Source organism: Meleagris gallopavo, chromosome 21 (genome assembly GCF_905368555.1).
Source record: "Meleagris gallopavo chromosome 21, MGAL_WU_HG_1.1, whole genome shotgun sequence".
Lineage (NCBI taxonomy): Eukaryota > Metazoa > Chordata > Aves > Galliformes > Phasianidae > Meleagris > Meleagris gallopavo.
In genome coordinates, this window is record NC_139424.1 from 8,829,094 (window position 1) to 8,844,000 (window position 14,907).

General features: G+C 51.4%; 1 protein-coding gene across 16 annotated transcripts in view; it reads right to left on the bottom strand.

The window, feature by feature from the left end:
* Positions 1 to 14,907, bottom strand: part of MSI2 (musashi RNA binding protein 2) — a 183,920-nt gene that overhangs the window by 64,533 nt on the left and 104,480 nt on the right. For all 16 annotated transcript variants that reach the window (XR_014887593.1, XM_085240936.1, XM_085240934.1 and 13 more), the window contains one exon: positions 6,085 to 6,133. Coding sequence is in view for 15 of the 16 variants with exons in the window: in XM_085240936.1 (XP_085097062.1) it covers positions 6,085 to 6,133 (49 nt within the window). In the remaining variant the exon portion in view is untranslated. The remainder of the gene's footprint in view (positions 1 to 6,084; positions 6,134 to 14,907) is intronic.

Here is a 14,907-nt window from a genome sequence, read left to right on the forward strand (position 1 = left end):
GTGCAATAGCTGCTGCTTTCTCAAGGTCACTCCGCTGATTTTAATTCTGCTCGCTGTAGTAAGACTGCCCATCTATGTAAATGCTGCATTTTGTTCTCCTCCTGCTTCTGGCTTTTCTGCAATTAACATTTTCAAACAGCCCCACAAGACCGCAGCACTATCTGATAACCACGTCCTGCTGCTCCATGCAGGCAGAAGGCTTCTGGTCTCACCAGCGAGCAGTCAGTGCGGCGCAGGCTCCCTTCCATGCAAAGACCATCAGCACTTCTGCTAACTTCTCTGGGCTCACACTGGCTGCCCAGCAGTGGGGAGGAAGGTGGCAAAGTGTGGAACTGCAGTCCTGCTAAATGAACTCGCTGCCTTCTCAATGCTGCGAGGATGATGCTGCCTGCTCCTGCTGCAAGCACTCAACCCATCCAGCATCCTGACAAGTAACAGAACCATTATAATTCAAAAATTGTCTTAAATATTTGCACAATCCTCACTTTAAGGTTCCTGAAGAACCTTCCAGAGACGAGAAGGGCTCCGCTATTTACTTTGCACATGCCAGTGCTACCACAGTCTAATTACACTAAGCTGTTGACACTGCTCAGCACTGAGTGAATGGGAGCTCCTCGAGGCAGGGACTGTGAACTGAGGCTCTATGGGATGGAAATGCCCCTGTTCCTCTGGAGGTTCTGCTGCCCCCAGCCCGGAGCTCCACCAACACCTCCTCTGGGATGGGTGTTACAGATCCTCTGTCCTTTGCAGTATTCTTTTAAGTTGGTATTTACCTTAGAGTCTGACTGTGCAGCCGGAGACTTCCAAACTAATTGCCATGTTGGGTTTGCAACCTTTACTGCATGTTGGTGGGACTTTTTTTTCCATTTTATTACCACATTTGTTTGTAAAATGAGAAAATAAAAATGTCATGCCATCCCCTGAGTGCCACTAGCAAGCTGAGCTCTCCCTCCTTCAGAAAAAACATTTACACGTCTGTGCCTTCTGTGCGTCCCGGACAGTGCAGCTGTTGGCTCTTTCTGCTCCTCTGGATGCAGCTTCCACCACTGGTGCAGAATGGATCAAGGAGGAACAGCAGCAGGACCCAGCTGGGCCGCCGCTCTGAGCCTCAGGTGGTGCTACCTGGTGTGGGGCAGGCACAGAGCGGTAGCAGCCACCCGAGACATCCCATAATTATCTGGAGTTGCGTGGCCAGCACCTATCTGCTGCTCTGACGCAGAACCTCCCAGGATGCAGGGCTCTCACTGGCTTAAATGCATTTATTCCTGCACCTCGTGCAACGTGCTCTGATGCAGCAGCAGTTGGCACCGGCCAGGAAACCAGAGCACAGGGCTGAGGGACACAAGGCTCGATGGCCCCTCCTGCTTGCTTTGTGGCTGCTGGCACAGAAGAAGCGAGCAGTGCTGGGAGCACCATGCAGGAGGCAGGGCTGGGATGCAGCGTGCAGACCCACGGCACGTGCTGGGGGACGGATACGGGTGGGCTGCAGGGCCATTCCAAACCCACAGTCTGCAGCCCAGCTCCTGCACCCCACCTGGCGTGGGTCTGACCTCGGGATGGGAGGCAGGGAGCTGGGAGCGCTCTGCTTCAGCCTTGCTGTCATTAATATGGTTTATGACATGAATATTTATAAGTGAGGATGTGATATTAAAAGCGTACACACATGAAATATTAATATGGCACATGTCATAACTGCAAACCCAACAGATAGGTGTGAATGATGGCACCATAGCTCAGCCATCACCACTTCCACTGATAGGTCTGTAAATGGTAAATAATATTAACTAATTAATCTTCACAGCCCTCCTTGGAAGTTTTGAAGCAAATATTTGCTTACAAACCGTGTGCAGCTCCTCTCCCCAGCCCGCTGTGTGGGCAGCAGACCGACAGCACCGCCCTGGGACGGGCTCTGCTGCTGGGAACGCTGCGCTCCGAACAGCCGCGCTCTCCAGAGGCTCATTTACGAAGCGATAGAAGCGACAAGGGAATAAAAGCCATCCTCATCCAGCAAAGCGCTAACAATAATGCCGCCTCCATTTATATCTTATGTCACGCCTTTCATCCCAAGCTTTTAAAGCACTCACTGCACTGAACAAATACCAGCCCCGGTGCAGATGCTTTTCCAAAGGCCCCGGGTCAGAGCCAGGAGGAGCTCTCCCTGCAGCCCCTCCTTGTAAAGGCTGCAGGCTCCATCCCAGCTCCCCAGGTGCAGTGCAGCACACACAGCTGTGCTCCAGAGAACCAAAGCAGGCAATGACTTCTATATGTTTTAAACACTCTCCTCAAAAGCGCTTAGCGATGTCTTTTTAAACACACGTGACCTTGCTCTGCTTGAGAGAGACAGCGATAAACAAATAATTGCTGGGACTCTTAATTATATTTATATCTCATCTAGAAAAATGTCAATTAGAACTTCAGAGGTCAACTGCAAAACTGAGGTTCTGGCAGTCGGACAATGCAAAAGGCAGCTTTACTCCTGAGAAAAGCACCCTCCTTGGCAGAGCCCGGCAGCGTCCCGCTGGCTGCATCGCCTGCTCTTGCAGTGACGCAGGACTGCACACCGCCCACCTGGGCAGCAGCACTGCCATGGAGTGCGGTCACTGAGCTCAGCGCTGGGCTGGGGAGGTGCTCTGAGCACCCACACGTGGGATATGGCTTGCATCACGCAGACAGCCTGTCTTTCTTTAATTTTGTTTAGTTTTAAGATTAAAGAAGCCCAAATCACATGCTGTCACTTCCCTCCTCTCTCCCCTGCCATTCCTAACCACGTGAGAGTTAATTGATATGAAAATAACTCTGGGGGCTGCACGGCTTTGGAAAACATATAGCATTACATTTAATACCAGCAATTACGACTTGGGGGATTCAATCAGTCAAAATCTTTATTTTCCTTTCTGCACACTCAAGCTGTGGGACCGCTGCAGCACAGCACACAGCCCTGCAGGCAGCACACGGTATGGGCACTGCCCACATCAGAGCACCCCAGTGCACCACCTCACCCCATCACCTTCTCCTGACTTGTGTCCACATATATGCTTAACAGCCACAGAAAGAAAAGGGAGAAAGGAGTTCCTGAGCAAATTCATCCATCAGGAGACACTGTGCTCTGCTTTCCCTTCTGCTAAGAACCAAGGCTGGGGAGGAGATGAGCTTGCTCCCACAGCCCTCGCTCAGCAGCCGGCAGCTCCATGCAGGGCACCCCCAGGGATGAGCCCACAGCTGTCTGTGCAGCGCAGGCAGAAGGGCATCATCATCTTGCAAGGTTCCCTCCAACCCCAAAGATCAATAACTAATGCTGAACTTAAGATTTTATCTGCTCTTTGCAAGGGTAACGAAATAACACTACCCTCAGTTCTTCTTTCCAATTACTGAATCCTTTCAAGACTGACCCAGTAATTTTCAGCTCTGTGAAATTTTAGGCAGCAAAGAAAGTGATAAAAGTGATCTTCCACAGCACTTACAGAACTTGTGTGCTTTTTCTCCCTATACAGAAATGTAGAAGTACAGCTCAGGGTGCGGAAATTCCACATTATCAACATTATCCAAAAACAAATGGAATCATAGAAGAAGGTGATGCGGACAGTGGCCTTCTCCACATCCACCCTTTGCGTCCCACTGCTGAGAACAGCGAGCACGCCCCGAGGAGAGGCCTTGCAGCATGAGCCTGGTCCCACCAAGGTCAGACTGCTTTACCAACGGAGCTCCAAGCAGCGAGCGCTGCTCCCTCGGCTCGAGCACAGAACTGCCAGCTGCCATTGGCGTGGCGAGGCAGATCAGCAGGAGACACAGCAGCTCTGCCTCTCACTTCCTTCACAGACCACGAAGGAATGATGGGGTATCAGAAAACAAAAGGACATCACAGAGGAAACAAAGTGGTTTGCTTGATAATATTTTAAAGGTTCTGTGCTCCATTTGCAAGGTCAGCGTTTTATTTGAGGCCTCCCAAGGCGTTAGTAACACTGCTCAGCACTGAGCAGCTCTGGGATTGCCTCCATCTGTGGGGGTTACATGTCAGCACGGCCACACCAACAGCTACCGGAGCACACAGGGGATGGCCGTACACCAACAGACATCCTCCATTTGCTTGCACGGAAAGGTATCTCCCTTCCAGCAGCAGAGAGTGAATTCTAATACTTTTCCTTGCCCACGTTGATCATTCTAGGCATACACTAACTACAGTAAACCACAGCGGATATTTTATCTGCCATTTCTCTTTCCCTTGGCTAATTTGACGATACAGATTGCAACCCACAAGTGGTTTTAAGAATTGCTATTAACGCTGCTGCTCGCATGCTACTGCATTTTAAACGTGTTTCCAACACAATCAGAATGTCACAATTTGTAAAATCCAGGGTGATTTTATAAACGATCGATGCCACAGAACCCGCTCCACGATGACAGCCTGCCCGGCAGCTCATTAGCCTGATTAGTGGCAGCTACCTGCACAGGGAAGGAGAAAATGTCTGGGGAGACAGGCTCAGCTCAGACACGAGGCCAAAGAGGCTGCGCCTCCTGACTTGTTATGCTTGCTTCTTCCTCCCTCCACTCCATGGCAGAGGTGAAGGTCAGAGCAGCGTCCCCCTGCTGCAGGACTGGCTCGTTCCTGCAAGAACTCAGCCCGAGTTCTCGGGCTGATCCCAGCAGGGCTGCCCTTGGGCTGTGAGTGACAAGGACCCGCTGCTGACCAGGAAGCTGAAGCAGCCGTGGCTAAGACAACAGCTGTGTCAATTGAGCAAGCCCCTCCGAGAGCCACCGCGCAGACATGGTCGGAGCATGAAGGGCAGAGGACAGACCTCCAGCTGTGCGTCCTGCGGGAACCACAAGCTGTGCTGCCTCCAAACGTGCTTTGTGAGAGTAGGAGGAGGCAGCACCCATCGGTCCCGCTGGAAGGGAATGGTGGCACAGTGCTCCTCATGCCCTAGGGCTCCACAGCTGCCAGGGCTCTGCCGGAGCTCTGCTCAGCGCGAGGCGCTCACCCGGACCGCAGCATCATTCATTTCTGCTGAAAGGAAAGGCCATAACACTGAAATAATCCTCAGCTCATTTTCACAGAGCTGTACAAGCAATGATGAAACCTTATCTGTCCACTGAAATATGTGGATGGATTCCTCTTCTGGAGATCTTGCTCACTCTGTTATCGACGCATGATAAGCAGCCCCAAGCTTCACAACCCAAGCACACCTGAAACCCCATCGAAGGGCTTGGCACCCTGATATCCTGGCCTCAACCTACTACTTTACACCCAGCACACCGCAGCACCCACCGCCCTGGTACAGCCTCTGCGCATTCTGTGACACAGGTGGATCCAGGGAGTCCAGCCATGGTCCTCAAGCTTTGCAAGCCCACTTGGTCACCTTTCCCACAACCATATGTAAACGATTCCATCTGAGCCAGCAGCTGGGCCTCACTGACTCTGGGCCAGGGAACATCGCTTCAGGTTCCCTGAAAAGCAGCCCCCAGCCAACACCCCCAGCGCCACCAGCACGTCTGCTGAGGCACTTGTGTGCCACGTGGCAACACCTGGTGTGTGCCCAGCACCACTGCAGGACCCCGAGCTGTGAGCGTGGCTCTACCAGGAGCACCGCAAACAGAGGGCAGGTGGGCAGCACAGCGACCAGCACTGCAGGGATGCCGTGTGTGTAGGGAACAGGAGTGTAAGCAGTTCTCCCAGCAGGACTGGGGCTGACCCTACTTGGATGCACATCCCATGGGGCGAACAGTGGGGACACAGAGACTTTCCCTCGTTCTGATGCAGCTCCCTTCTCTGTGCCACATGCTGGCGCCGGGCTTCACCACCTCTGGGGACAGCACAGAGCCTGACAGTGATCCTCCCAAACGTAAGTCATCAAACTGACCATGGAAATCACCTCCAATATGAAAACCCACATGGGACGTGGCATTACATGCCACACAGCCCTTCCTCCGTACACCCACAGGACACAGGGAGCTGTCTCAAACACAAGGAGTTCTGCTGATTTAGCTCACTGCATTTAGCCACATGGTCACCATGCTGACTCTGATTTTGGCTGTGCTCAGCATGCTGACTCTGTCACAAAGGTGATGGCTGAGCTGCTGCTCTCTTACCTCTATGCCTGTTGGTCGTCTTGTCAAACATAAGCATGGCGTCCTCTACCTGCAAGACACAAGGGAGAGGCGTGCTTAACACACCCAGCTGGGTTGGCAGAGGCACACAAACACAGCAGGATGATGGCGGAGGCCTTGGCTCAGGCAGTGCAGGTGCATCACATCTCCTTCCTCTGGCTCAGAGTCAGCATCGCCCCTTGGAAACCTGCTGCTTCCAACCTTTGTGCTCGCTGACATCTGATCCTAAAGCAGAAAAGTGAACGTTAGCAGTACTGACACCCTACAAAGCCCAACGTCCGGGCGGCCCTTCCAGCTCGCCATGTCCCACCTCAGCCTCTTTCCCTTTTGTAGAGATAAAGGAGGGCTGAGGAATCATGGATGCAAATCACGGCTGTGACTTCTCGAAATCGGCATTGCTGCCTTGGCTGTGAATTGGGAGGTTTCAAGGAGCGGGAGCAGGGCAAAATCTGGTCAGCCAAGAAAGGTATTCAGAGGGTTTCAAAGGGCCCTTTGAAAAGCTGGAGGAGAGGGCAGAGGGAGGGGGGAGAAAGTTTAATTCGCATCAGGCCTGGCATTTCCACTTCAGAAGAGAGATGACTGATGAAACGTACTGAAGTGCAACCAAATTGCTTTCAACTTTCATTACTATTTGCATGATTTATTCCACCTCCGTTTAATCTGTGTAGCCACACCTAACATTTTACACTTATTTTAGAAGGTTGTTGGGCTGGGATTTCTCATCACGTTTTGAACTGGTGCTCAGGGGCTGTGGGTCAGTCCTGCATGCTGCTGGAAAGGTCCTGCAAGCCCTCTGAAAAGACTTCCAGGCTTCCTGCTCCTTGTTTGAAACCAGGGGGCGATGAAAACCTGCACCATTGCTAAATTGCAGGAGACATCAGGGATGATTATCTTTTTAAGGTGTTTTTCTTCCATTTGTATTTTTTCCCCCTCCCCCCACTGATTTCTACGAGATTTTCATGTATTTACACTCAGGATTTCTATAAACCATGCACCTTAGAAGAGTTCACAACATCCTACACGCTCTCCTCGCCTGTGCAATGCCACCACGGATTCCTCCTCCCATCCCAGCAGCCCCTGCCTGCTCTGTGCAGATGGCAAAACACAGCTCAAGTCTCTCTTAACTGCTGCATTAAAACACGCTCCAGGATACAGCAAAAATGCAGAGCAGCAAAACCTTTCGTTATACCAGGGTGCATTTAGAAACCTGTCTCTGGTTAACCTCCTCTTAACTTCTGCAAAGTGCTTTGCAAAGTGTGTTAGTGACAGCTGGAAACAGAGAGCAGCATGCCTCCCTAATGCCCACCGTCCATGAGACCTAACAGTGCTGATGCAATGGAAATCCAAACCACACTACGCACAGAGCCACTTGTCCTGCTGCCTCTCATCACTTGGAGGAAGAAGATTCACAGGTCTGAGCAATACTGGGATGCTGATAAGGACGGCGCTCCACCCACCACAACCACTTATCTCCAAGTAAGGTTACATCTATACAGCAGTTCTTTCTTGTCATTCTCGCAGCTCTTGGCCTCACCAGCAGTAAGAATGACCCCCTGCACTCAGTGCCAGTTCCGGAGACCTAGAGACCCCCGAGGACCCTCAGGCAGGAACCCCGGGTGGGGGAAGCAGCTCCTACAGCCGGTGTCAGGTTTGGATAGAGCGCACCGGTAACGAGCGATAATCAGGGGGGTGTTCTTGGAGCCAGCTGGTGCCCTTCTAACAATGCCTAATTGGTTATCTTTTCTGCTTCCTAAGGTCAGAACATTTTATCTCCGTCTCTGCCCTTTTGGAGTTTACCCCACCCTGCGTTATTTTGTAGGGCAGCCATTGTAGCAGAAGAATAGGCTCTTTCCTCTATAGTCCGGTGACACAATGAGACTTCTTGAAACCTCCTGAATAGACAAAGTGCAACGGCCAAAGAAAAATTCTATTAATGCTTTGCAAAATAAAACATCTAAGAGCCGGTCAGACAAGCAGGAGAGGAAAATCAATACGCAGAGGGCAGCGCTTAGAGAAACTTTTCACCGGTTGCAAAAAGGTGGTGAGGGTACAGGAGGGAGGGGGAGAAAGAAACTTATTAATGCAGAAAACCCATCAATGGTATGGAAATCTGGCAGAACAGCAAGAGCTGAAACTGGAAGAATTTGAATATACAAAGGGCTGAATAGAATGAGAAAACCACACTGCCTCACACACTGCCCGTTTCTCACGGTTCTCTGTGAGTCTAACACAAGCGGCTTGTTCGAGCCTTCACCAAGGAGAAATAAGGGACGCAGTCAAGGTAACTGGCAGGAAACCCCGTAGTAAGCAAATTGATCCCTGCTGCAAGGGGAGAAAAAACACAAAGCCTGCAGATGAAACTCAAGGCGTTCGGTAGCGGTGACCCTCCTGAAGTGAACCCCTCTGCAACGCGGCTCCTGCTGCCCAGCGCTGCTCTGCAGGGAGAGCTCTCCCAGTCTCAGCCCAAAGCCCAAAGCCTCACTCTGTGCTGCAGGAAGTTTTCTGCAGGGTCGAAGCAGGGCTGCAAGGCCCATCAACTCCCAGACCCATTCCTCCCCAGGCCATCTGCCCCCCAGGTCTGGCTGCTTGCAGCCCAGAGCGCCACAGGGCCATCTGCCCCACAGCACGGGGCACAGCTCCTGGGCAGTGCTCCAAGGCAGCCCTGACCAGCGCACACTGCTATGGAAGCCAGTGTGAACGTCTGCATTACAGTGCTCAACTCAGAGGCTGAAAGGGGCTGATGAATCCTACCTAATAACGAGCAACAAATGAGAGAGCGCTTCGGAATGAACACAGTGTCTCTGCACTTACAGCAAAGGAAAGAGTTGCCAGCCAACGCCAGAAGCAAATGGACACTGTGTGGATCTGAAGGGCTTCTCCCCTGCACAGCACACACCACACCTACACCCAATTTAGACCCGGCTTCTTACACAAAGCCCAGGTAATGGGTTTTAGTTTGTTTAACCTTTTTTTTCCAACCTACTTGGGGCTCTGAGAACAGGAAGGGCCAGAGCATTGCTTTAATCACTGCCTGGAAGGAGGAATAAGGAATAAGAGGAGGAAAGAGAAAAAAATGGGGGAGCCAAAGGCTTTAATAATCCTAACAGCTCCAGGCTTATTTAAAATATGCCCAACTAGTTCACAGAGGGATCCGCAGAGATAAATCTATTTGATTTTCTTCTACTTTAATGGCGACATATATTTAAAGCAACAAAACCAGGATGACCTAAATAAGATGACTATTAATTGTACTCAGAAAAGCTCTGAATTTAATGCAACGGATCCAGCCAGAACTAGAACACACGCTTTTCTTCATTCATTCCTCCCACTTTCCTCTTCAGGATTTTCAACTCCTCTCCTTTGCGCAGCTCCGTCCTGAGCGGTCAGAGATGATCAAACCCGGCACAGCCCATCGCCGCTCGCACCCTAATGAGTGAGAAGGCCGAGTCCTCTCTGCAGATGAGAGGCAATTCCCTCAGTTGCCCGAGGACAGCAGTTTCAATCAGCCACCGAAGGCAGCTGAATCTGCCACAAAATCAGTGAATACTCAGCCAGAAAACGGCAATGACTCAAACTGGGGATTTTCTGGGAAACTTCACGTCTGGTCTTTTATTTCTGCAACCTGGATTTGGGCGCTGGGCCACATCAGCTGCACTCAAACCAGAGCTGTCGCCGGTTCCCACAGAGACCACCCTGGGACAGCCCAGGACCACCCTGTGCAGGAAGGCTCTGGAGGCACAGCCCCCATCCCGCACAGCCCAGTGCTCCGCACCCGCACGGCCCTGCAAACCCAGGGGGCAGCAGGAATAAATGCAGCCACTGTGGCTGCTGTTATTTACAGGGTGTCTGCGTGCAGGCACAGGGGTGACAACAGCCCCTATTTCATGTTCCCAAGTTCTTTTTTTTCCCCTTTGAATCAAGTTTGCTCATTCGGTGCAACCTCCACGGAGAAACCACTGACTTTCACAGCTCTAACCAACACACAGCAGCCTTTATTCCTCACGTCTCCTCATCCAGTCCTGACAAGTCTGTCCTGATCCAAAAGCTGAGTTCCTGACATATCCTGCGCAGGTGGGGACCCCCTCCCATCCCCAGAAGCACGGCAGGGCTGGGCTACGGCTGCTCTGAGCTCTGCAGCCCCGCAGGGAAAAGCTTTGGGGCAGAGAAACGAAGCAACACACTGCAATCTAGTGCTGTGCCCGTTCATATGAGGCCCTAAGAGAACAGGAATTACACAAGGATGACACTCAGTGACATGTGTTGTGCTGTGTTCCTACCCCTCTGTCCCAGGTCTGCAAACTGTACAGGTCTGTCATCTTCAGCTCTTCTGAGAAAGAGCGCCGGACATTCTTGTCCAATTCCTCGAATTATTTACACACACTGCACAACTCCTACAATATTTTGCTTCCAGAAGCAGAAAAGCCTCTTAGCTGCTAGTAAACTGTCAGGTGCTATTATTTTAAATGTGCATGTGAAATCTGAGCGCCAGCAATGCGCTCCTGCTGATGTACAGCCTCCCCCGCACAAACTGAGACAGATACATACTGCACGTCAGAAAAAACGGTTCCCTCAGTGCAGGCCAAAAACTGTGACCACGGCCACGCTGCAGCAGAACGGCACCCGCGGCACACGGCACATTTGCACACAGCCGGGGGCTGGGCGCAGGCGGTGCGGTTCCTCGCTGAGCGCGTCCCGACGTCCCACGGCGACACCTCACCAACCCACGGCCCACGCCTCGTGCACCGCGATCACAATCAACGCCATACTGTGCGAGAGCAAATTCCAGCACTAGCAATCTTTCCCCCCAGCAGTCGAGTCTTTAAAAAGTCTTCTTTGGCAATTATAGCTAATAAAACTACAATTTCATTCAACGCACACATATCATTGTAACTAATTTTGCTCCGTCAGGGCTGAAATTAAAACAGTCATTCAATCACGGCAATCCCAGGCTCGCCCACCAGCCGGGCGCAGCGAGGCGCTCCCAGCCGCCCAGCAGGCGCTGTGCACTCCGTGCTCCCATGCCAGGCCGAGGTGCTGCTCAACCCACGCTCTCCCAGCGGAGATGCAGAACGGCCGCTTCTCTCCTGGAAACGCAGCTTTCTGCAGCAGGACAAACTGAAGATGGCACCACATGCAATCCCTTATGAATTCCTCAGTAACAATTCCTCAATACCGTGAGGTGCTGATTAAAGCAAGGTAGTTGGCCACAGCAACGTGGGGAGCAGCGAGGCCATAGCAGTGTTACCCCTCCTCTGCAGAGCATGCGTGTGCTTGTTGTGCTTTTATGGAGACAAAATAGCCAAGCCAGCCGTGGGCCTGGCCTGATCTCCTCCGCAATCACGTCCTGCAGCTGGGTCTAGCTGCCCACCATGATTCCTTGCCACCAGAGAGGTCGGCCGTCCCCCAGGCATGCTTCACCAGACAGGGAAAGTGGTTTCAGCACGGCATTCCCAAAGGAGCAGCAGAGCCACTGCGCAGTGCTGAACACTCCACATACCCACCTCCCTCCAGATCGAGGCTCACATACATCAAATGCTGGGAGGGCGAAGGCACAGCCACAGCGCGGCCCTGACACTCAGCGATGTGTGCCAGCCCAGGTCCCACATCCCCCAGCACTTCATCCATCCCAGCACCTGCAGGTGCTGCCGGGCAGGGACGGGGCTGCCCCCACTGCTCTGTGCCGCGGGCTCCGGGCAGAACACTGCTCCTTCAGCATTTCGGTGAGCCAGGTGTGAGGCAGTTTGCAATTTTACTTTCACGGCACATTAGCTGCCGTCAGCAGAAATAATTCTTCCTCCCTTCACAGTGCTCGTTTGCATATTAGCGCTGCAAAGTTGCAATCTGTTTTCTTTTCCAAACAACACCTAAGTGGTGCTGCCTGCACGGCGCGGACTCTTGGGGCAGCTCCCACCACGCTCACATCGGAGGGTTTCCAGGCAGATACGGTGGTCAGCATTCCATCCAGTCTGCTCCACAATAAAGGGAGCAGAAAGAAGGTGCAAGCACCTCTGTACCACTGTGCAGTGACACTCATCAAAGTGATGCAAAGGACAGTGCTGGGCAGCCACAAACCCTCTGAGCCTGGTGCTCACGCTACCTGTTGTTCCCTTTGGGATGATGGATGGATGGGGAGAGCCCAGGACAAACTCGGTGAGAGAAGAGAGCTTGAAATATTTGTGGAGCAATAATTTCAGAGAAGCATGTGCAAAGCCTCCTCTTTCCAAAACCAGCATTTTCCCCACCAATGCAACACTGAAACACAAGCAGCTGTTCTGTTTGCTACAAACAAACATGCCCAATAATGAGCTACAGTGAGACCTTCAGAAGCCTCTTGCCAGAGAGAGCATCAGAGCCATCCCTCTGAATGCCCTGCACTCCGAATCCATCACCAACTATTTCAGGAGCGGTCCCTAACACATGGAAGCTGCTGCTAAGCGCAGCTCAACTTGCAGCATACAGTTAAGCCCAACTAAGCCCTTCCAAGATGTGTTATTTGAAGACGACAATTTCATTTTCACAATTTCCTTGTGCGTACTTTCCAGGATCAAGATATAAGGGCAGCACAGCACAGTGTGACTCGCACAGTGGTAATGGGGCTCCGTGCTGCGCTGTGACATCGCTCCGAGCACCAAGCAGCTCCCCTACACCCAGCTACAAAGCCACAGAGCAACAAACTGCTCACGTGCCCCTCTGCCACGTGTGACAGCGCCAAGGGTATAACAGCATGGGTTCTCCCCACTCAGTGATGACACCCAGCTCTGTAGCCGGGGTGCTTTGGAGCAGAGCCCCAGCGCCAGGCAGATACAGCTGAGCGGATCTGATGGACAGACGTCGTGGGCAGCAGAATCCAAGAGCTCAGAGGGCGTCCCCTGCCCTTCCGTAACTACCTGCTGAATAAGTGTGAAGATAAGACAAGGATTGCATTACTATGTTTCCTGATGCATGAAGGGCCTTTTTATTGCCCAGAGTGTAGAAAAAAAGTCTGAACAATTGCCACAGTCAGCCTCAGAAAAAGGCTCAGCTGCAAAATGAAACAGTGCAGTTTATTAGCAAAGAAAAACTCATCTAAGTTTTCCTTGACTGTAATGAAAAAAAGTTTCATTTTATTTCCTGCTAGACCCTCTTTCCTTTTATTGTTCTTTTCATATACTGACTTGCATATTAAAGAACGCTTTGCCGAGGCTATTTCTGCTAAGCAGAGCTCTCTCCTCCCGCGTCCCTCCACCCCTGATCAAACACGGCTTTCGTTTCTACATTTGGGGACTTTTAATCTGCAGAAGAGCGCTGCAGCAGCTCTGGGGCAGCAAGCACACCAGCAGGGTGGGCACACACAGTGCTGTGCTCCGCCAGCCCCAGTGCACACCTGGCTCACAGCGCTGAGCTGCACCTCGGGGCACAGCCCCACGGAGGGTCTTTAGGGATCCAACTGAAACCATGCTGGGAAACAATGGCTGCAGAGCTGCACAGCCTGCCCTGTTACTGGCAGCCCAACCACAGACACCACTGCTCTCCCAGGGGATGTTCTGTTTTGAGTCCCTGCACTCCCAACACTTTTTATTTCTTGCCCAAAAGCTATTTGAATGGATTATGTCCCAGTGATGAATCTCTCCTCCAAGCGCTACAAGAGGCTCTTGAATCACGGCAAACAGGCTCTGTAAATCAAGCAAAGTGCAAAAATGGGCAAAGAGAGGATTCTGGCACTAAGAACAAGGTGACAGGTCCACACATCAATCCCGGGTGACTGACAAGGTGTCCTTCGGAGACGTGTCTATGTATTTTTAAACTTTGCTTCGCTGGCTTCAGTGCCTGATGCCACAATAAGTCAAGACACAATAACTAAGCTCCCATCTCAGTGGATTGTTACAGTGATAATTCCACCTTTGTAACTCAGCCTCAAATAAACCCTCTTTGTTCTGTCTTATTACACAAATTCTGGTATCATTCAAGTATATTAACTGTAGCCTATTACTGTCACACAAAAACGCTCCCTGAGCCACAGCAAAGGGCTCCCCAGACAAAACTTTATGTCTTGTTAATCCAAGCTTTAATAACTATAAGGATATATAACTGTATTCTAATTGTGCTTTGTGTTTTGGTGTGCAAAAGCAGAAGGTGTCAGAGTTGGTGGCTGCAGCCTCATCCCAGCACAGCACCCACTGCCAGTGTGTGACACAGGGTGGATCGCATCCCTGGCACTGAGGGAAACCCAGGCTGAGAGCGATGGAAAAGAACAGCGATGGACAGAAATGGCTCTCGAACAGGGAAAACCAGCATTGTGGAAATTGTACATGCTGAATCCTCCAGCGTCTGCTGGAAACGCTGTGTGATAAAGGACAGCAGCAAGCATTCATTTTGTAACCAATGCTTCAAGTAAGCAAAGTGAAAGAACAGTAAGAAAGAAAGAAACATTTCTTAATAGCTTATTTTCAAATGCCAGCAGCAAGCTGGAAAATGTTTTAAGAAAAAGCAAACGGTTCTGTCCCATCCCCAAGAGGCTGAGGCAGCAGTGCTGCACCCTGCTTGTGCTTTTGCTAACCCAGTTTTAAGTGTCATGAGAAAGGAGATTTATAACCCTTACGTACGTAGGGCCACAGTGCTGATCTCGCAACTCAATCCGCAGCAGACTGCAAGTGGCCAGGTTTTAACCTTGCTGCTCGTGCTGTAGGACACTGGCCCTTCCGACTCTCCTTATTCTCACATTCTCGTGATTTCCCAGCAAAATCTTCTCTGTTTTATTTTTGCAAAATTGGGTTTCAACACAGTGAATTCCAAGCTGACCCAGCAGGACGAAACAGCCACAAAGAG